At 48.9% G+C, this 22,012-nt stretch overlaps 1 protein-coding gene across 5 annotated transcripts in view; it reads left to right on the top strand.

Moving 5' to 3' along the window:
- The window catches only part of ZNF280D (zinc finger protein 280D), a 1,333,168-nt gene that overhangs the window by 164,007 nt on the left and 1,147,149 nt on the right, over positions 1-22,012 (top strand). For all 5 annotated transcript variants that reach the window (XM_069624893.1, XM_069624892.1, XM_069624896.1 and 2 more), the window contains exon 2: positions 20,129-20,274. In XM_069624893.1, the coding sequence (XP_069480994.1) occupies positions 20,129-20,274 (146 nt within the window). The remainder of the gene's footprint in view (positions 1-20,128; positions 20,275-22,012) is intronic.

Raw genomic sequence — 22,012 nt, 5'->3', positions numbered from 1 at the left:
GTAGGAAGTGGGGGAGGAAACCGGAACTCCCTGGTTTTTGTCAGGCAGTGTGGCTGCCTCAATCCAGTTAGAATTGGGTGGCTAGTTGCCCTTTTGGACAAGCCAGCACCTAGATTTGCATGCAATGCTTGAATGATGATTTGATGTTCCAGCCATTTTTCCTGCATAAAAGCGAGGGTCCTGGAGCAGCAAGGGAGAGTTGGCCCATGAAACGAAGAATCCCAAGAGGAAGGATGTCTGCAGCTATTGCCAGCAACCGCCAAGGATGGCTGAGCAATCACTACAGCTCCTGCCTCCACTTGGACCGGTAAGATCCAGGCAGGACGACTTCCTCCCCTGGACTGGTGGGACCAACCAGTCTTGCGCCGACCTGCATTTTGAGCCGTCCCTCCAAGAGTTGCGACCATCCGGGTCCGCAATTCCCAAATACCCTGCGACCAACCCAATCTGCTGTGCATAGTCACTCGAAGTGCTGTTTTGGCGGGTACTTGGTGGGCATCTTACTGGACCTACAGTGACTCTTTCCTGCTCCTAGATGTCCTCTCAACCAAATTGGAGACCGAGAAACTGGGAGAAGTCTGCCGTGTCCCAACTGTGGCTGAACGTGATCCTGTGCTGAGTCCCATTGAGCCAGTATCGTGAAGATCGTCTGCTGGGCGTCCCACTGCAAAAAGCTGACCGTCTGCTCCTGCCAAAAGTTCCTTCTTCTGTCTCCTGACCAAGAATCTGAACAGGAGCTGCTATTGCTTTATCTGAGGACCCGCCAGTGACGGTTTTCTTTCTTCATGAAAAGGTACTGTCCCACTCCTAGTTACTTACATGGGTGCTTGCATTGTTGAATCTGACTTCACTTCTGAGCCACATTGAGGTGGACAACTGAACTGTGTTCTCTGCGGCCTGGTGCTTTTGTCCGCAATCCTTCGGAAGGTTTACCCGACCTCCCCGAACCAACTTTTATCCAAACTGTTTTCGTACCTGCAACACAGTAGAAACCTGCTAATTTGAGAATTTTGACAGCGTCTGCTTCTTTGTTTTGCAGTCCAGGGGACCTGATTCCCCAGTGCCTGCTCTGACTCTGAAACTCTCCTCTCCAGATAGGGTTGGACTTCTTACAGTGTAGGTTGCCTAAAAGTTCTTACCAGTTTCTGTGTTGGGTTACTCAATGTTGGTTACAAGAAATGATTTGTTACACTTGAATGCTACTGAAATTCTTACCTGTATATCATCTGAGTGTACTATTGTACTGAATGATGCTTAACAAAAGTCTTACTGTATATAAATATGAATAGGTTTACTTACCTGTAATTCCAATTGTTAGCTGCCTTAATTTTTATAATAAATATCCATATTTTTATAAAACTACTGTGCATATGTGTGCTTTGTTTTTTATTACTTTTTATTGGCTTTTCAACAAATGTTACAAACAATGCCCACCCCCCCACACCTGCACCTCGCATTTTTAAGATGGAGCATTTGATGATGCACTTTGCAATTATATCCTAGTTCAACATTTCAAGCATTGCCCCGCAGGCATAGTCTTTGAGAGCAGTGTTGGATATTAAAGTCCTTATGTAAAAAGTTTAGCACACCGCCAGTCTGCGGTGAACTTGGGGAGATCCCCCTACAACAAATGTCATCCATTCTAGTAAAACAAATTTCCATACTTTGGAGAGCCATTTGGAAATCTGGGTGGATTTTTGCGCTTCCAGTTCTGTGCTATGACCATGAGAGCAGCCAGTTGCAACATCAGAAACACGTTTTGGGCAGCCGTCAGTCTTTGTTTAAAGTCATTATCCATCACAACTAACAAACATGTACATAGGGAGGAGGGGCATGCATGAAAGGATTTCAAATAGATATGCATTCACCTCACCCCAGTACTTGGTCAGCTTTGAACAACTCAACCAGACATGTTCCCAATTCCCCGCCTGATCATTCACTCCAGCATTTGTCAGATATAGTGGATTTCATTCGGGCAAGTTGGGCAGGAGTATGCCATTGCACCAGAAGGTTGAGCCAGAATTCCTTAATTTGAATTGATTTGGTGACTTTAGGGATTGTTCTGCAGTGTGTCCCTTCTTCCAATGTAGCCTGCCAACGTTTTTATAGCTGATCTCGTATTTGGATATGCCTTCCCCTAATATTTTGTATAAGTTCAAAATAAGGCCCATGGTCCCTGGATGTGATAATGTAAATTGTTCAAAAGATGTTAGTTGCCGGGTGGCTGCTTCCATAATTGGGGGTGCCAAAATCCAGCGTCTTACTTGGAAATACTGAAACCTGGATCTTTTGTGTAACCTGCGCTCCCGTTTACATGGTATAATTGATTTTACTGTTTCTCCCGGGAGCATATCTCTAAATTTCACGCACCCTGCCACCTTCCATTCCCTGAATGCAATTGAGTCTAAACCTGGAGAAAATTGTGAATGAAAGAATAAAGGCGTGAAGAGAGAAGGGAACTTTGTAATACATGTTTTTTTTCATTGCATAGTTTAGCTGTTTTACACAGTGTGCATCATTTCACTCGTATGTAGATTGGCGGGGGCGATCGGATTTTGGCAACCAAAGAACATCCTTTAGTCTAGGACTCCCCCCACACGCCCCCCAATTTCCCCAAAGCTAGTTCCGTCTGTAGCCAGCGTTTCTCAACTGATGCTGTGGACCATTCCTTTATTTGAGCCGCACAGTAGTATGTCATAAAGTTTGGAAGGCCCATCCCGCCCTTGTATGGGGGTAGCATTAAACTAGTTAGGGATATCTGCTGGGTTTTATTTTGCCATACAAAGATAGAGACCGCTTTATGTATTTTACGGAAAAACAGCGGTACCTGAATAGGTAGTGCTTGAAATAGTGCTCTAGGTAGAGTAACCATCTTCACTGACTTAATTCTGCCCAGCAATGAAATCATGAGTGGGGTCCCATCTTTCAAGTTGAGATTCAATGGGCCTCATTACAACTCAGGCGTTAAGGGTTAACACCACCGTTAACCCTTAACGCCTGATTCTGATTTTAACGCCTGCTTTTAGCAGGCGTTAAAATCCATGGCGCTAACCTGCCATGGTGCTAATTACGCCGCCGTAATTTACGGCGGCGTAATTAGCGCCTTCCCCACTCCCATTATGCCCTATGGGGCAAAAATGGGAATGGGGAAGGGAAAATGGGAAATGGGGATTTACCGCCCCACTCACCTTGGAATGGGGCGGTAAATCCACCATCCACCATGGTGTAAACGGAGTTTACACCATGGTGGTAAAGTTGGTGCACTTAGCACCAAGGTTGTAATGAGGCCCAATATCCTTTAATAGAGGGGGAAAATTGGCAGTGTACAAGGCTTTTCATAGGGTGATCTTTACCCCTAACAATGTGCTTCCTTCTTGTGCGATCCAAAGTGTCTGTGCCTCCAAGTCTAGGGTTTTAGCTAACAGTGATAGGTTTAAGATCTCTGACTTATGCACGTTTATTTTCTGTCTCACTGCTGCTCCAAATTTTTCTAATGCATACGTGGCTGCCCGTAACGTGTTTTGAAGGATCCGTTACCACGAGCAACATCATCAGCGTAAACCATTACTTTGTGCTGCACGCTGCCAAACATAGCGCTAGTTATTGCCTCGGTTTGGCTAATTGTAGCCAAAAAAGGTTCCATATGTAAAGCATATAACATTGAAGAGAGAGGACATCCCTGTTTAGTACGGCAATGAAGAGAAATTGAGGGAGTTAACTGGCCATTTATTGAAAACTTTACAGATGGATTCGGATAGTTTGCTCTCATCCATTTTATATAGTGTGGGCCGAAGCCCAATCTTTCCAATGTCTGAAAAAAGAAAAGACCCTTCTACGTGGTCAAATGCCTTCTCAGCCTCTATAGAAACTAGCATGGATCTGTTTTTTCTCCGCTTTCTCCAATATATGGCATACTCTACGTACGTTATCTTGTTTGTCTTGATTTGATAAAGCTGGTTTGATCCATATGTATTAATGATGGTAGGCGATCTACGGTTTGGTTAGCCAGTGCCTTAGTAACATTTTTTGCGTCTAGGTTGATGAGTGCATTCGGACGGTAGGACCCACAGTTAGTAGGGTCTTTACCCGGTTTTGGAAACCAGAGTATTTTTGCTTATTCCATGGTCTGTGTCACTTGACCCGTGTGTAAAAAGAATTAAACAGCTTAGTTAGGGCGGGAGCTAAAATATTTGCATACGTTTTGTAAAACTTGGACATCTGAACCCGGAATGGTAGATCTCGGATAACCTGCATTACCTCATCTGTCTAGATAGTTTTATCTAAGGTTTGACATTCAGCCAGCGTGAGTTTGGGAACTGCTACCAAATCCAAATATGTTAATTGGGCGAAGGGAACTGGCATATCTGATTTCTCTAGCATTGGATCTTTCATGGATTCACATTTTGTGAATATTCCCCGTCGTCAGGCTGGGAACCTCAGTCACCTTAATCTAGCGTTTTCCTATGGAAAACTTCGACACTTTAGTGTATTATCAATGTCCTTTTTGGGTGTTTTAGTCCCCACCATTAGGACGTAGGCTATAAATTGCCCCGCCCCCGCGTCTTCCCTTAAGATTTGAACCGCCTCCAAACTGTTAGGATCACCTCGTGTTTGTTGTGTTTTTGCACATGCGTTTGCTATTTGCGTATTGAGATGGCTTCTGGGGCTCCAAAGAAGTCTCTGTTCCGGCCCTGTCTGACTTGTGGGTTGAAGGTGTATGAGGGGGACGGGCATATGGATTGCCTCTACTGCCTTTACCCCATCACTCTGCAGACTCTTGCGAGATTTGTAGAGGGTTTTCGCAAAAGACTCTTAAGGATCACAATCGGCAGTTGGTCTATTGGCTTAATGAGGGCACCTACCTGGTCTCGGAGGTGGGGGTCAGTCCGGAGCCTGTCCTCTCAGTGGCCTGTGCAGTTGGCAGATCGTTGTTGGGTGGTGTCGGCCGAGCCTCCGGCTAAGAAACCTTGTCCTGCTCCTGTGTCGGAGGTGGGGAAGAGTGATAGATCCTCTTAGAGTAAGAGCTGTCGAAGGGTGCTTCTTTGTCCAAGCATGGTAGGTCAGACCATTCCCGAGGGTCTTGTGGTAGGCCCGAGAAGTCTGCCTCGCAGGAGAAGGCCAAGAAGGACTCGTCGAAGCGCTCCTCTTCAGGGGACCTTCACAGGTCCTCTAGCAGGGAGTCCTAAGCACTAGGCCAGCGCTGCCAAGCAGGCTGGGTTTCCTGGGAAATCTACACTGCTGGTGGCGGTTCCGGCAGCGTCCTCGTCGACGGGCGGTCACGTCGTCGACTGTTGCTCTTCCATCTACGGTTCCGGCGTCGACGGTGTTTGATAAAATACCGATGCTTTTTTCGTCATTGAGGGTAGACACGGAAGGTTTGTTGCCAACGAGTGGGGGTTGGCAGTCTTTCGCCTTTAACTTGCTTATGCCTGACACCATTCTACATCAGTGGACAGCAGCTTTTTCGGTGTCCTCGGAGGTGGACGACGACCGGGAGCTGCTGTTGGGGCCGTCGGCCTTGGGACTGCAGAGTGTTGGACCTTCAATGTTGGTGGATGTGGGTGCTGGTCCTGCTAGTTAACCACTGGTGAAGCCGCAGTCTGTTTTCGCTCCAGGTTCTGTCCACGCTGCAATCACTGTTAGTCCAACTGAATGCAAGGTTGCCTCCTCTGAATGTGGTCCCGGTGGGGCCTGTCATGGACGCTGCTGGTGTTCCTCTGCGTTCTTAGGCCATGGCTGGGTTGCCGGTGCTGGTAAGCGAAGATCATCCACGTTCGTACCCTGAGGAGGGTGAACTGCCGGAATTGGAGCCAGACAGTGTGCCTCGGGACATCATGTCTACTGGTTCATCATCGCTGACGAGGGACGATGCGTGTGATACGGACAGCAGGTGGAACAGCCTCGGAGTCCGGCGCAGCCTTCCCCTCCCGATTATGTTTGGGCGTTCCACGCCATGATGGCTAAGGCGTGTGTGGAATTTGGGCTGACACCTGAGGAAGAGCGGAAGGAGTGCTTGCTGTTTGATCACATGGGCAAGAGACAGAAAGTTGTATTCTCTGTGCCTATTCTGGACCACGTGTGGCAGGAGGGCCTGCGCACGATGAGGCATCCCTTTTCAGAAGTGGCTGTCAAAAGTAGACTGGAGAAAAAGTTCAAGGCCCCGGAATCTACCCCAAAGTGCTTAGTGTCGCAGCCCACTCCTGAGTCTGTGGTGTTGGCGGCGGCCAGCCGTAAGGCCTGGAGTCAGCACAAGTGTGTTACTCCTCCAAATAGTGAAGACAGGAGACAGGATGCCTTCGGGAAGAAGGTTTTGACTGTTGGGGCGACGATGGTGAAAGAGGACAATTCCTTAGCAATCATGGCACACTATGATCGTGAGAAGTGACATCGGCTAGCACCTATTTTGGAACATCTGCCGGAGGAGCACCGCAAGCCTGCCATGCGCTTCGTGCGTGAAGGGGAGGAAGCTTCCAATCACAGTATTAATCTTGCCGTTGACCTAATGGAGTCCATCCTTAAGCAGATTAACAATGCGGTAGTGCTGCGTCGCCAGGCCTGGCTTAAGTGCACAGACTTTCGCCCGGAGGTTCATTATAAGGTTATCAGCATGCCCTGTGAGGGGGGAGCATTTATTTGGTGAGAAAAATGATGAGGCCCGCAACGGGATGAAGGAGGACACTGAGACAGCTAAATCCTTAGGGGCTTTACAGAGTGGGCGCTCTTTTCACTCCTTTCTCCCGTTCTGGGGGGCTTCGGGTAATGCCTGGTTTGCTTCCACCAGAGACCGGGGTTACGGTCGTCGGGTTATTCCTCCCAGGGGTATCGGATATCAGCGCAGTCGGTGCAGAAGAGTCGGACTTTCAGGCCCAGCGGAAAAGGGGTTGCGCAGCCCTCCACCTCTAAGGGGAGGCAGGCTAAACCACAACAATGACCGCCTTCAGGGCAGTCTACTGGGGGGGCAGGGTGGCGATGCACATGGAAGAGTGGTGCAAGATTGTCGGATCGTTGGGTGTTGGACATGGTGCGTCTGGGCCACTTGCTGGAGATCAAGTGTTCCCTGGTTTCCATTCTTCCGGTGTATGCCTTGCAACTACACCTTCCCATCCTGAGGCAGGAGTTAGTTCTTATGCTACAGAAAGGGTCTATAGAGCTGCTTCCTGTGGCAGAGAGAGGCAAAGGGGTTTATTCCCGCTACTTTGTAGTGAAGAAACCCAACGGCAAGTGGCAACCCATCCTGGATCTTCGGGAATTGAACAAGACTCTGCAACGCCTGAAGTTCAAGATGCTCACTCTTAAGGAAGTCCTCTGGTCTGTACAGCCGAACGAGTTTCTGACGTCTTTGGATTTACAGGACGCTTACTTTCACATTCCCATGCGTCGACGGCACTGCAGTTTTCTGTGGTTTGTCATAGAAGATCATGACCAGTTTTGGGTAATCCCGTTTGGTTTACGAAATGTTTGGCGCCAGTGGCAGCGTGGCTCCGACGGGAGGGTCATCACGTATACCGTACCTGGATGACTGGCTGGTGCAAGATTCGTCGCCAGGGGAGGCGCAGGAAAGTCTTGGTGCTACCATGCAGCTGTTGCAACGGCTAGGCTTTGCCATAAACTTCGAGAAATCCTTTGTCGCCTTCCAAGGACTAGGTGATTCTGGGGGTGGAGTTTCGGACTCAACTGGGACTTGTGAAGCCCTCGGGCGAGTGCGTCATGAAGCTCCTGCAAAGTGCGGCAGGGTGGAAGATCGGTGCAAGGGTATTTGTCCGGACCTACATGTCGCTGCTGGGGGCCATGGCGTCATGCATTCGGCTGTTGCCAAACTGTCGTCTCTTCATGAGGCCGGTGCAAGAGTTCCTCGCGGACCGGTGGCCTCAGAGTCGCAGTTCTTGGTCAGACAGGTTGGTGATCACCGGCATTCTGGTGGAAGCTCTTCGCTGGTGACGGTGCTCGGACAATCTGGTTCGGGGTATGCTGTTGCTGGAGCCGGATTTCCAATTTACGATTGTGGCGGATGCCTCTCAGACGGGAGGGGGCGAGGGGGGGGAATCTCGGCTGCTCACAAGTTCAAGGCCTGTGGTCTCGGGTGGAGTCTCGGTTCCACATAAATGTGCTCGAGTTGAGAGCGGTTCATTGGGCCTAAAATCGTTTCTGCCGCGCATACGCGTTTCAGTGGAGTGGGTGCTGACAGACAATATCACCATGATGTTTTATCTCCGGAAACAGAGGGGCACACATTCCAGGGTGCTGTCGAAGGAAGCACAGGAACTTTGGCATTGGGCTCTGTTGCACGAATTTGGCATTGTGGCTTTTCATCTGCCGGGAGTTTTGAATGTGCAGGCAGGTGCGCTCAACAGGGATGTAGGTCAGCTGCACGAATGGCAGCTGAAGGAGCAACAAGTGTCCATGATCTTCAGGATGTGGGGCCACCCTCCGTTGATCTCTTTGCAACGATGGAGAACAAACAGTTCAGGGAGTTCGCCAGCAGGTGGGCTCACCACAAGTCTCTGGGAGCTGCCTTCTCGTTGCCGTGGGTGGGCCGGTTCACGTATTTTTTCCTCTGTTTCTGCTCATCCGATGGACCGTCCAGTGGATTTGGAGATCCCCATGCCGTGTGTTTCTGGTGGTTTCGTTCTGGGCCAGGCAGCTGTGGTTCTCGGATCTCCTTCACCTGTCAGTGGCAGAGCCGATTCTGTTGGAAGCGAGGTCAGGCCTTTTGTCTCAGGACGAGGGCGCTGTGTGGCACCACAATCTGTGCGCTCTCAGCTTGGAGATTTGGTTCCTGACTACAGAGTTTGGCCTGCTGTTTTTCCAGTGACTGTTGCCAGATGTTGGAGGCAGCTAGAGCACCGTCAACGAATGTCTCCTATGCATGTAAATAGAAAAGGTTTTGTGTGTGGTGTAAGGGCCAGCCGGGGGTGGACCCATTGAACAAGTTCTCCCCTAACTGTTGCAGTTGGCGGAAAGGGGCCTGGCGTTCTCCTTCATAAAGGTACACTTGGCATTGATTTCTAGATTTACTCAAAGGCGACATGCAGCTCCTCTGTTTAGTGATTGCCTAATCAAGCATTTCTGAAGGGGATGTTTTGTACTTTTCCTCAGGTCAAGAAGTTTGCACCGGTGTGGAGCCTTAATGTGGTACTTTCGAGTCTGATGAGACCGCCTTTGGAGCTGCTGTCGATGACTCCTTTGCAGTTTGTCATGGAAGGTGGCTTTTCTGGTGGCCATTACTTCGGCCAGAAGGATATCCGAGTTGCAAGGTTTGGTTGTGGACCCTCCATACTTTAGGTTCGAGGGGATTGGGTCCTCCGACGTATTCCATATCTATGACATGTAATCACCACAGCTGTGCTGCTTCGGAAACTTTATTCGGCGTCTGCGTCCTGCGTCGATGACCTCCTCCGACGTCATCCGATGTGATAAGTAGGACGCACGACGCCCGTAGCCTCAGTTCCGTTTTTTCCGCAAACGTGTTGCTTCGTGAATCTCGGTTAACGCCTCGACTCTTTGGAGTTCTGTTCTTCTCGGTTCTTCGAACCTGTTTGTTTTTGTGAAAATCCTTCGTGTGAAGATGTCTTCTACTTCGTCTTCGACCCCGCGTCCGGGCTTCAAGAAGTGTGGGTCCAAGATGTCGGTGACGGACTCGCATGACGCCTGCCTCTGGTGCCTCGGGGAGGCCCACGACACGGATGACTGTATCGACTGCCAGTCGCTCATGTCCAAAGCCTTACGCGAACATAGGAAGTTGTCGGTAGGTCAGGTGTCCAAGCCCCGGAAGTCGAAGTCTGCGGGGCTTTCGACGGATGATTCGAGGGGTGACTCTCCGCGTCATCGTCGGAAGTCTCGTGGGTCTCCTAGGAGTCGGTCTCGCCACTCTTCAGCCTCTTCGAGGCATTCTCGGAAGCGCCGACACCGGTCGTCTTCCAGGTCCTCTTCGGAGGACTCTGCCCGGCACGTCGCTTACCCCACCAGCCGTGCGACGCCGGAGGAATGGGCTTGCTTCAGGAAGAAAATGCTGGCGATTCTTGAGTCGCAGGGTACTAAGCCGTCTGCGCCCCCGAGTGTGGTCTGTCGTGAGAGGTCAAGAGACACCGCTCGCAAGAGTGGTCGGCACGAGTCACGGGAGAGGTCCCGTTCGGACAAGGAGACTCGTTCTCGTCGTACCCGTTTCAGGTCCCGGTCCTCGACGCGTTCGAGACCGTGTGCTCCTGTGAGGTCTTTGAGGAAGACATCGATGTCTGAGGCGTAGAGGGCGTCGACCAGCTTTCTCGAGGCTCCGGCTCCGAGGAAGTCGTCTAAGCCGTCGACGCTCAGGTCGTCGAAGGACACGCTCGGGGCTCCGGCTTCGAGGGCTGTGTCGACGCCGCCGATGCTGGCGGCGCTGCATCTGACGTCGACGCCGATTTCCTCGACGCCGATTTCCTCTGCGCCGGCGCCGATTCGCTCGACGCCTTTCGTGTCGGAGGTGGCACGGGAGAACCCCCTAGGAAGGCTCTGGTTAAGAGCAAGCACTCTCGGGTGCCTTCTTTTCGCCACCTGGAATATATTTCAGAGGCGGATGAGGATTCTGATGGCCTGGTTCCTAGTCAGGTTCCAGATGAAATTGTCTCAGGCCAGAGTCAGTTTGACGATTTGCGGCAGTCACTGCATGAGGCCAGTGGACTGGACACCTCTCCGGAAGTGGAGTTTTGTAGGCCTGAGCATGGCTCTCATGCCGATTCCTCGTACCGGCGCCTTATGGCTAGGGTTTCTGAGTAGTTGGGATGGTCTGCTCCCCCAGGGGAGTTTGTGCAGGATGATATAACGGACATCCTTAATGTTGGTCCCCCAACTGACCCGGTACTGCCGTTCAATATGGCTTTACACAGAAGGGTGGCGGCGGCTTGACTGCTCCGGAGAGTCTCCCGGCGGTGGGCAGATCCTTGTCGCGAAAATACCCTCCAGCCAGTAGCGACCCCTGCTACTTGACCAGGCACCCCACTCCGGAGAGTTTGGTGGTGCAGGCGGCCACGGCCCCGGCGAAGCAGGCGTCGTACCCTACCATCCCTCCTGATGGGGACGACAAACGTTTTGATGGCTGGGCGAAGAAAGTGTTTTCTTCTGGTGGTATGGCGCTTCAGGCGGCCAACTCCATTTGTGCCTTGTCTCCTTTCACACACACTCTGTGGAACTGTGTTGCGTTAGCGGCTGAACATATTCCCGAAGGGGACGAACGGGATGGTTTCCTTGCTATGGTCCAGGATGGTAAGGATGCCATGTGTGAGTCCGTTCAGTCGGGTTTGGACTTAGCTGAATGCGTCAGTAGGTCCATGGCGGCGAGCACCGTGATACGCAGGTTTGCGTGGTTGCGGAAGTCGGGGTTTGCTCCTGATGTGCAGTCCCGGCTCCTCAACATGCCCTTTGATGGTGAACACCTTTTTGGCAGCAAGGCTGACGAGAGCCTTGAGAGGTTGCAGCGAAGTCTTTGGGCGCTGCAGTTCGCCAACCTCTGCCTTTTCGTCCGAGGGGACAGCAGTGGAGGGGTGGTTCCTTTCGCTATTACTCGTCCTTCGGTAAAGCGAGAGGAGCTGGCAGTCAAAGAGGCCAACGCAGGGGTACCAGAGGTGGACGACAGGGTACCCGTGGTGCCAAGGCCGCTCGGGCAGTTGCTTCTTTGCCCTCAGGTAATGCCGCAGCCGCTCCCACTCAGTCATGAGGCCATGTCCCATGGTTCGCCGGTTGGGGGAAGGCTGGCGCAGTATCTTGTAGAGTGGCAAGCCATTACTTCAGATGTGTGGGTTCTGGAGATCATAACCCACAGCTACTGTCTTCCCTTTCGGCACAGGCCTCGCGACAATCCACTGTGGAACCTCTCTTTGCAGAGTCCGGATCCGCTCCTTGCGCAGGAAATTCAAGCCCTGCTGGAGAAAGGCGCCATAGAACTGGTGCCTGTAGCGGAGAGGAACAAGGGATGGTATTCCCCTTATTTTTTGATTTCGAAGAAAGACGGGGGATTGAGACCCATCATGGACTTGCGCGGTTTGAACAAACTCCTCAGGAAGGACAAGTTCAAGATGGTTACTCTCTCTCAAGTCCTCCAGGCCCTTCAGCTTCAGGACTGGTTGGTGTCAATCGACCTCAAGGATGCTTACTTCCATGTGCCGATCCATCCCAAGCACAAGAAGTACATGAGGTTCGCGGTTGGCGACTCGCACTTTCAGTTTCGGGTCCTGCCGTTCGGATTGACCTCCGCCCCGAGGGTTTTCACCAAGCTCATGGTGGGTGGTGGCAGCGCATCTCAGGCAAGGGGGATTCACGTCTACCCCTACCTGGACGATTGGTTGATCAGGGGGAGCTCTCCCGAGCAAGTCCTGGATCATCTGTCCGTCACCTGCCACTCCCTTCACAGGCTGGGCTTCTCCCTCAATTTAAAGAAGTCCCATTTGACGCCAACACAGCGGCTCCAGTACATCGGAGCAGTGCTCGCCACTTCCCTGGGGCAGTGTTTTCCTCCCCAGGTGAGGGCTCATCACATTCAGCAGATGGTGCACAGGTTTCAACTTGCCCAGACGCGCCCAGCGTTCGAGTTCTTGAGACTGCTCGGCCTCATGGCATCCTAGATTCTTCTGGTGCCAGAGGCCAGGTTGCGGATGAGATCTTTGCAATGGGCACTCAAGCTCCAGTGGTCTCAGTCCTCCAGCAGGATGTCGGACCCTGTTGAGGTGCCGTCTTCGGTCGCCCAGTACCTTCTGTGGTGGGCCGACGAAGGCAATCTGATGAGGGGGGGGGCTCCATTTTGGCTGCCATGGCCGGAGGTGACGATCATGACGGATGCATTCCTCACCGGATGGGGAGCTCATGCCAACGAGTTGACAGCGGTCGTCGTCTCCGTCGGATTCCAGACTCCATATCAATCTGTTGGAGGTGAGGGCAGTCAGGCTAGCCCTGAAGGCTTTTTTGCGAGGAAAGAATGTCCTGATCCTGACGGACAACACGGTGGCCATGCACTATCTCAACAAAAAGGGGGGGGCAGGGTCACTTCCTCTGTGCAGGGAGGTGATGCAGCTCTGGTTCTGGGCAATCCAGCAGGAAGTTTCAATCTCGGCAGTTCATCTGGCAGAAGATGAAAACGAGACGGCGGACGCTGTGAGCAGGCAGAGCGCGAACTCTCACAAGTGGGAGTTGGCTCAGGAGAGTCTCCTGGAGATCTTAGCCCTTTGGGGGACCCCTCAAGTGGATCTCTTAGCCTCCAGTGTCAACCGGAAGTGCGAGAGGTTCTGCTCGCGGGTATTTCCTTCAAACGGAGCCTTAGGAGACGCGTTTGTGGTGGAGTGGTCATTCCCACTGCTGTACACGTTTCCTCCAGTCCCTGTCATCCCGCAAGTACTGCGGAGGTAACGGAGGTTCGGTTCCCGGATGATCCTCATTGCTCCGGCGTGGACCCAGAGGACGTGGTACCCAGACCTTCTCGACTTGTCTATCTGCCCTCCACGTCGTCTTCCCTACCGAGACGATATGCTCTCATGGGAGGGGGGAGGTCAGGTTCTCCTTCTAGAGGTCAGGTCCCTCAACCTTCATGTTTGGTTTCTGAAAGGTTGAGGTATAAGGATTGGGACCTCCCTGAAGACGTGATGGAGGTGTTGCTTTCGGCCAGAAGGCCCGCAACAAAGTCCCTGTACCGTTGCCGTTGGTGGAAGTTCTGCAACTGGTGCAGGGTTAAGAATGTGGATCCTTTTGCATGTGAAATTCCCCTCGTTCTGTCTTTTTTGCTTTCTTTGGCCCACAGGGGCCTTCAAGTGGGTACCATTAAAGGTTACCTGGCGGCGCTGTCCATATTTAAGCGTTTGTCTGAAGAGTGTTCCTATTTTAAAATTCCTTTAATTTCTCAGTTTCTGAAAGGGCTCACTAATGTGTTCCCTCCGTCACCTTTCCAGGTGCCCGGTCGGGATTTGAACCTTGTTCTCATGTTTCTGATGGGTGCTCCATTTGAGCCTTTGCATTCATGCCCTTTTGAGACTGTTAACTCTGAAAACTGTATTTTTAGTTGCGGTCACTTCCGCTCGCAGAGTGAGTTACAGGCACTTTCAGTTAAGCCACCCTTCACTGTGGTTCATAAGGACAGGGTTGTCCTTCGAGTTCGTCCTTTTCTTCCGAAGGTGGTGTCGGAATTTCATTTAGGCCAGAAGGTTTTTCTTCCGGCATTTTATCCTCCACATCCTGGGAAGGAAGAGGAGAGGCTTCATAGGCTTGATCCTAGGAGAGCATTAAGCTTTTATATTTCACGCATGTCAAGGGTCAGAGTGGACGCTCAGCTTTTTATTGGTTACGCTGGAAAGCGTTTGGGACAGGCTGTGACGAAACAGACTGTCTCGCTGGATTATTTTGGCCATCTCTGAGTGTTACCGCTTGGTGGGTAAGGACCCACCGGTCGGCTTACGGGCCCATTCTACCAGGGGTATGGCTGCCTCTACAGAGGGGTATTCCTATTTGCAACATCTGTGATGCAGCCACCTGGGCTTCGGTACATACTTTTGTACGTCACTATTCCTTTGATTCCATCCGGGGGGCCGGATCTGGCCTTTGGCAAGGTGGTCCTTTACTCCGCAATTTGATTGGACATGCTAAATTTCTGTTTTCTAAATTCTTTTTCCCACCTCCTTGCATTGGTACTGCTTTGGGAGTCTGTCATAGATATGGAATACGTTGGAGGACCCAATCCCTTCGAAGAACAAGTTACTCTCTTAACTGGTAACGTTCTTTCGATGGGATGGTCCGACGACGTATTCCATATCGCTCCCTCCCTACCTTCCCCGCTACAGAGTTTCTTATGCGATTGCAGCTTATGTTTCCGCAAGGCTTTGTGTGTCAGACTGGCAGATGACTGGTGGCACATGTTCTCGGGAAAAAACTACAACTGAGGCTACGGGCGTCGTGCATCCTACTTATAACATGCAGTGATGTCGGCCGTCGGGGGAAGGCCTCGAGGGCGGCGTATCGACGTCATCGATGCAGGACGCAGACGCCGAAGATTTTCCGAAGCAGCACAGCTGTGGTGAATACGGTCATAGATACAGATGTGGAATACGGCGTCGGACCATCCCATCGAAAGAACTTTACCAGGTAAGAGAGTAACTTGTTCTTCTCCAGCATTGGTATCTTTCATGGATTCGCATGCGCCCACCTGCCGCCCCTGCAGGCAAACCTGGTTCGGGTTACCTCTACTTAGGAGGTTAAAATCTGAAGGGAAGCCGCGGGTGCGGGGCTATTTATAGCCTATGTCCTATTGGTGGGGACTAAAGCGCCCAAAAAGAACATTGATGGGACACTGAAGTGTCGAAGTTTTCCATAGGAAAACGCTAGGTTAAAGTGACCAAGGTTCCCAGCCTGACGACTGGGAATATTCACAGTATGTGAAAGCATGAAAGATACCCACACTGGAGGAATGGAGTTACAGGTAAGAAACTACTCCCTTATATAGGTTAGAGTAAAATCTTTGAAATTGTGTGAGGATACCAGTATTTTCAGTGGTCTCCCAAAAAGGTAGTTCAATTTGTTGTTTAATCCGGGAGGCCTTCCTCTGGCAAAGTTTAGCTGCCAGGAGGCGATCCATCTTGGCTTTTATGTAGTAGCTTTTTAAGTGATGAAAGAAAGCGTTTTCTGCTTTCTTAGTGAGGTGGCGTTTTACCCTACCTTGTGCTGCGCAGAATATTTTATGCACTCTGGGACCTTTGTCCGTTTCCATCTATTTTATAATACATAATTCAGCTTCTAATTTTAATTCAAGGGACATACACTGTTTGCGTCTTTTAGCACCTGCTGCTTTAAGGACGCCCCTCGTGGTGGCTTTAAATGCATCCCCGATAGTGTTGAACAGGATCTCCCCAGACTGATGTAGGTAGAAGTATTCTGTGATGTACACGGCCACTTCATCTGATGACCTGGCCTTGAAGCAAAAAGTGCAGGAACCTCTTGGACCAAAGCTGTGGTTTGGCGGTTGTGACATCTAATGTTACTGTAATTGGGGCATGATCAGAGAGGGTGATCGGATGTGTGATAATTTATGATACAGTGCCCAAAAGTGGAGTGGAGCACCAAGCGTAATCTGTGTGAAGGATCTGTGGACTTGTGAGTAGAATGTGTAGCTTTTCGCCTACACCTTCATGGTGAGCCAGATTTCAACTAAAGATTGATCCACAGAAACACGTAGCAAACCGGCTCGAGGGGGAGGATGAGGCCCAGTGGGACGCCCCACTCTTGTCCCGTACCAGATCCCATGTTAGGTTGAATTCTCCCAGTAGCAAAAGATCACCATCCCTAAAAAGCTCTAGTAGGTTCATCATGTTTCAAAAATCCATCTTGGCCAGAGTTATGGGGCATATATTGTTGCCACTGTTAATTTGACAGAGAATATATTAAGAACCGCAAACACATATCTGCCCTCCCTGTGTGTTTTAGTGGGGATTAGTAGGAGGCCGTGACTATCTCAATAGCACAGCGGTTTTGTTTGCGGCACAAGCCTGAATGATCGGGTAATGATGTAGGCGGAGTTTGTTCCTAAGAGTTTTACAGATGTGGGTTTCTTGAAGCGCTACCAGGTCAGGTTGGTGTTGCTTCAAGAAAAGGTAGACTTTCCTACATTTTTGTGGGGTGTAAAGACCCCTAACATTCCACGTTAAACACTTCAACTATATAAAGTGTTGTGAAAGACAAGCAAGTATTGACACATTGCTAGCATTATGCATTGGTAAGCATCTTATATTTCATCTGCAGGTGAGATTCCCCAACAGGATGATCCCCCCCCTCCCCTCCTGTTCCTGATAGCCCCTAAACGTAATTGCCATCACGTGTATTTCCCCCCCCCCCTCCTAGCCCCCCTGCCCATAGGTTCCTAGGTGTGAACAGTTCCTAACATATTCCGGAACTAACTCGCCAGATTGCGATCCACGTTTAAACCCATGTAAGATTGCGGGAAGTCCTAGCTCCCCCATCTGTTACAAAGGAACAGAAAGATTCCTCGATGTCGCATTCCTCCGTCTGCTTCCCATCAGAAAACTACTTGCTATGTTGATTCCGTCCTGAGCAGTTGACATTTTGCTCTTCCTGATGGTCTTGATATAATTATTAACTTTATGATGTTGATTTCAGGATTGGGCCCCTTAACCTTGATCGCCAGTCATCTTAGTGAGGGCCCCTGCGGTTTTGTTTGTGCCCGCCACAGATAAGCCATTACTCCGCCGTCTGTTTCTTGCTGCATGTCGCTGCATTAGGTTGGGTGTCATTTAGCTGGGCCCCCATAGTTTCTTCTTCCGATTGCAGCAAAGCCATGCCAGAATCCCTCGATGTAATAAGTTGTTGCCCACCATCCAGGGTGAAAAGAAGTCCAAAGGGAAATGTCCTTCTATATCGCATACCCCGGGACTGGAGGATACTCACATCTTCATGCATTTCCGGCAGATTTTGGAGAGTCACTCTTGAAAGGTCTTGATACAGCTCTATTTCCGCCCTGTTATGAGATTGAAGGTTTAGCTCTCACCTCCTTAAGTATTCATTCCTTTTGAGGGTACAGTGCGCATTCTGCTAAGACATCTTGAGGGTGGGTGCCAAGTTCCAGTCTCTTAGGCCATAGCCTATGTACATGATCTAGTGGAATGTCCGTCGGCTCCTATACCGCAATTAGATCAGTGAATATCCTGGGTACCGCTTCTTTTAGCTCCGGGTCTAAAATTGCTTCCGGAAGGTTCCTGATGTTAGATCTGCAGGAGTGATTTTCAAGGTCCTCGTATTGTAGTTCAAGGTTATGCGTAATTCTTCCAGCGCCACTTCTGATTGCCTGCTCTCTTCTGCAAGATCATGAATTGCTTGTTCATTCAAATCTATCCTTCCCGCCAAGGAGGCAATTTCTTTGCTGACCTCCGCAAGTGAACATCTAACATCAGTAGTGAATGTTGAGAATTGTAATTGAAAGTTAGCGGTAAATCTCTCTTGGAACTCTTGAAAGCTTGTGGTAAAATCTTCCTTGGATGCTGCCATGTTAGAAGTAATATTCTGCTGTTATAAAGAGGGTTGCAGCTTAAGTTTAGTTCTGGTCTCGGAACTTTTTTTTTTTTGCCCAACGTTTTTTCCAGTGATTTGTTGTTTGTGTTGGGAGTTGGGAGGTCCAGATTGATTTTGTTTTTACATTGCCAGACATGTGATCGATGTAGGCAATTTGCTTTCTTTTTTACAGCGGCACAGATACCCTGATTTTTTAGCCCCGTGTTATATTCAGACTGAGATATATGGAGGCGTGGCTATGATATTCAAAGTTCGCTTGCAGGCATTGGCCTATACTTATTACCCTGTTGCGGTAAAATGGCATTCGCCCTTGTATGCAAAATCGCACCTTTTCCGGGTGTTTTGTAGCAGACACGCTTCCTGATGCTCCTTGACGTTTGCCATGCCATGGATATGAAAAACCAAATGCCAGCAGATAGAGTACGTTTGGGTTTTTAAAAAAAAGTACCCACGTGCTAATTTGAGATTGTAAAATGCGGTTTCCACATAACCACATGAGGAGTATGTTAATGCTGTACATTGACCGGGTCGCTGCACTGTCCTTGCTTAATATACAGACTCAGTGCAATGCATACACCTAACGTGGCAGTATGGTTACTACGCTTTGCGCGTGTGTTGCTGATTACAAAGGAGACTTGCATTGTTCTGCCCGGGGGGTTCTGTGCTTCCAAATACATAACGGGCACAATGGCTAAACAGGCTCTCGGCTACTAGAGTCTCTGCACAGTGGATGCGGGCGGCTGAGCTTTGCAGGCTTGATCTGATGACTACGGTACTGTTGCGTCTTCATTCCAAGCCTTTTTAAAGATCCTGCACTTTTAAAAGGTTGCGGTTCTTTGCGCCTTGATCTCCGGAAGGTCTGGGAGCCTAGCTGCTAATTTTTGCAACAGAAGCAAACAGGAGATGGAGCGTGTGTCCACACGTCTGCTCTAAGCTGCGGCCCTCTTTAGAATCCCATGTGTATTCTTGACCATTGGTGTGCCCTGGCGTCTTTGTACTTAACTACAGCCCTTCTCCCTCTTAGACTAAGCTGGCTGCTCAGCCATTGTTACCATACCTTTTGAGTAGTTCAAGCCATACCTAATAATTAAAGCTCTGAACACTTAAGAGTGATTCTTGTACAGTCCTAACACAGGTCGACGTTAGTAAAACTCCCTAACTGTTTCCCCTATTTCCATTACAGAACAGTACATTACCCCAGGTAAGGAATCCACTGATACCTCAATTTATGGAGAACAATCAGCCATGCTACGCTTGGTATTGCAACCAAAATAATACAAATCTTCCTGTGGCTTGTGGCATGCTGCTACCCAGCTGAGGATTTTGATGTGTGGGGGAACCTGGGTCCCTGTATATGTGGATATGAATAGTGTGACAGGAATGGCAGTCGTGGTGGTAACTGTAGGAGGAGTATAGGTGCAAACTATGTACCTTTTTAGATATTTAAAGTATTGAGGAGGGGACCACGCTGGCCTAAACAAGGCAACTACTAAGGAAATGTGTAACCCACACAGATGTAAGATTATCTGATAGTTTTAGACGCTGTAATCATCGCCTCATTGCTGCTGTCAAAAACGTTTTTTTAAGGGAAGTCCCTTTTCTAATGGAGTTGGTGAAAGCTGTGTGTTTAGCAATATTCTAATTCCAATTTTCTATAGAACTGCAACTAAAAATTAACTACATTTGAGTTTGACTGAGGTAGATAATGGTTTGAGTGGCCTTTTGCTCTAAATAAATGTGAGGACAACGATCACCTTTGTGCATTTGTATGGTTATAACTTAGCAGTTGTTTTCGGAGTGCTTCCAGTAACTTAGACATTCTGGGAGATCATGTATTCATACTAACTACTATTGGTTATTGTGTATGGATTGCTAATGCTAAAAAAATGTGGGTGCAACAGTAGAACTTTGTTTTTCCTTTGCATTCATGTTGGCAGTTTATGAACCACACACTTTTTAGATTCCTCCTCCTTGGGGTAGCTTAAATGTTAAACACTTAATGAGTTCTGTAAATGTAAAACCATTCTCAACATTTTAGAGTCTTGATGTTTAGAAGCTGCGCCAAGAACCTTTAATCATATTGCCATGTCTATTTGTTTAGGATCGAAATGGCAGAACTGTTCATGGAGTGTGAGGAAGAGGAACTGCAGCCGTGGCAGAGGAAACGGAAGGGGATTGTAGTGGATGATGACGATGATGAACTGATATTTGTTGGGGAGATTGTCAGTGCCAAGACAGCAAGTACAAGTAAAGAATTATAATTTCTTCAGATTTAGTTTTATAAATATTGTGTGCAATAAGATGTTGTACAGTATGCACTTTGCTCTAATCAATGTGTTTAACAGATGGTATATTTGTCTAAACGCTGGCAGAGAAAGCAAAATGGGTGCATGCCTGTGTAGCCATTTTACCAATAAGAAAATGCATTTCCCCATACCATAATACAAGTTCTCCAACCTGGAATAATAATCTTGGTAATGAATGGAATATGTTTGCTTCAGAGCTGTTTATGCAAACACTTTTGCAAAGTGAAAATGATCCATTCGAAAAAAGGAAAATTGTGTCTTGGAAAGGCTGCAAAACTACCTTTGCAGTGTGGGGGGTCAGAAATGAAAGCCGAGCACAAAGGTGTCATGTTTTTGGTTATAGACTTTTATTCAACTTAAAGGGGTTGGGAAAATGCCCCTCTGACCATATTGTAAAGAGGAATTTCCCTAAAGAAAAAACAAAAATGAAGCATCCGTCTTTGTCATGATGTCCTTGATCAAAAAGCCTTCCTTGTGTCAGGTGTCTGTCCTGACCCTCGCACTGAAACAAAATAACAGTGACACAGGCAATGCCTATAACTTGGTATTTACAAAAAGGTGTTCTTAAAAGGAGAACGGCTTCAGCGTAAAAGTTCTCCTAAATGGAAAATACCTTAATTCCAGAGGCTGCTTCCCTTCCCCTGGATTCTTCAGGTTTCACAAATGTTTCTGGGCCTAACAGTCCTGTATGCCGTCTTTGGGCCCACAACAATCCTTTGTCTTGAAAGTTCTCCTGCAACAAAAGTTCCTTCTTTTGACACAAACACTATTTCTGCTTGACACTCCTTGTAAGTTAGTGTACTCCCCTGCCAGGACTTAACTCACACTCTCAAATGCCTGGTGTACTCTACCTCCAGGACTCCTCTTTGCACTCTCAAAATGAATCTGTTAGTCTATTCTTCAAGTAGCATATACACTTTTTGGCTTGGTCGATCTACTTGATAAACTTTCTCCTTCACTGATTCCCCGGCGGCAGCAAAGTAATGACTCCATTGTATTCATCACAGCGGAACTGGTTCAATTGGTCTCAAACACCCCAGGGCATGAGTCTGTCCCTACCCGCCCTTCTTGGAATCCTAAGCTGTCTACAAAAAGGTATGGTGGCTAAACCCACTCACACCAAAATATTTAGCTTTCCCTATTGAATAATACTTTCCCTAGAAAAATGGATGTGTGCTATGCCTGCCTAATCGGCATTGCACACATGGCATTCGCGCAATCATTTAAACTAATTATACCTGCATTCATTATTGTGAGCAAAGACCCAGTATTGTGAAGACTCCAATGCACAAAACACCCACCAAACGTTAGAAATTATCTGTTTTTTTATCCGGAAACAAATGGTTTTAACCCTAATCATTCTGTGCGTCACTTCTGTTAATTTCTGTGTCCCTGGTATCTGCAAATGCTAAGGTTGCATCAAAGTGTTAATTTACAGGGATAGTCTTTATCAATCTATAACCTAGTCTCCATTTATTGTCTACTAGTTTCTACAATTCTACTGTTGTATTCATCAGGACGAGAGATTTCTTTTACAATCTCTCTCACATAAGCCCCAGCATTCGTTGGCTGTCCAATTTGAAATTGCTACTTGTCATCCAGAGAGGCAGAAGCAACTCTGATACATAGGTGTGAGCATAGAGTTGCCTGCGGTGGCAAGCATAAGCGTCATGTGTTGC

Source organism: Ambystoma mexicanum, chromosome 11, assembly GCF_040938575.1.
Source record: "Ambystoma mexicanum isolate Mex_15411 chromosome 11, UKY_AmexF1_1, whole genome shotgun sequence".
Lineage (NCBI taxonomy): Eukaryota > Metazoa > Chordata > Amphibia > Caudata > Ambystomatidae > Ambystoma > Ambystoma mexicanum.
Note: the sequence above shows the minus strand (reverse complement) of the source record. Positions and strands in the feature narration are given on the sequence as shown.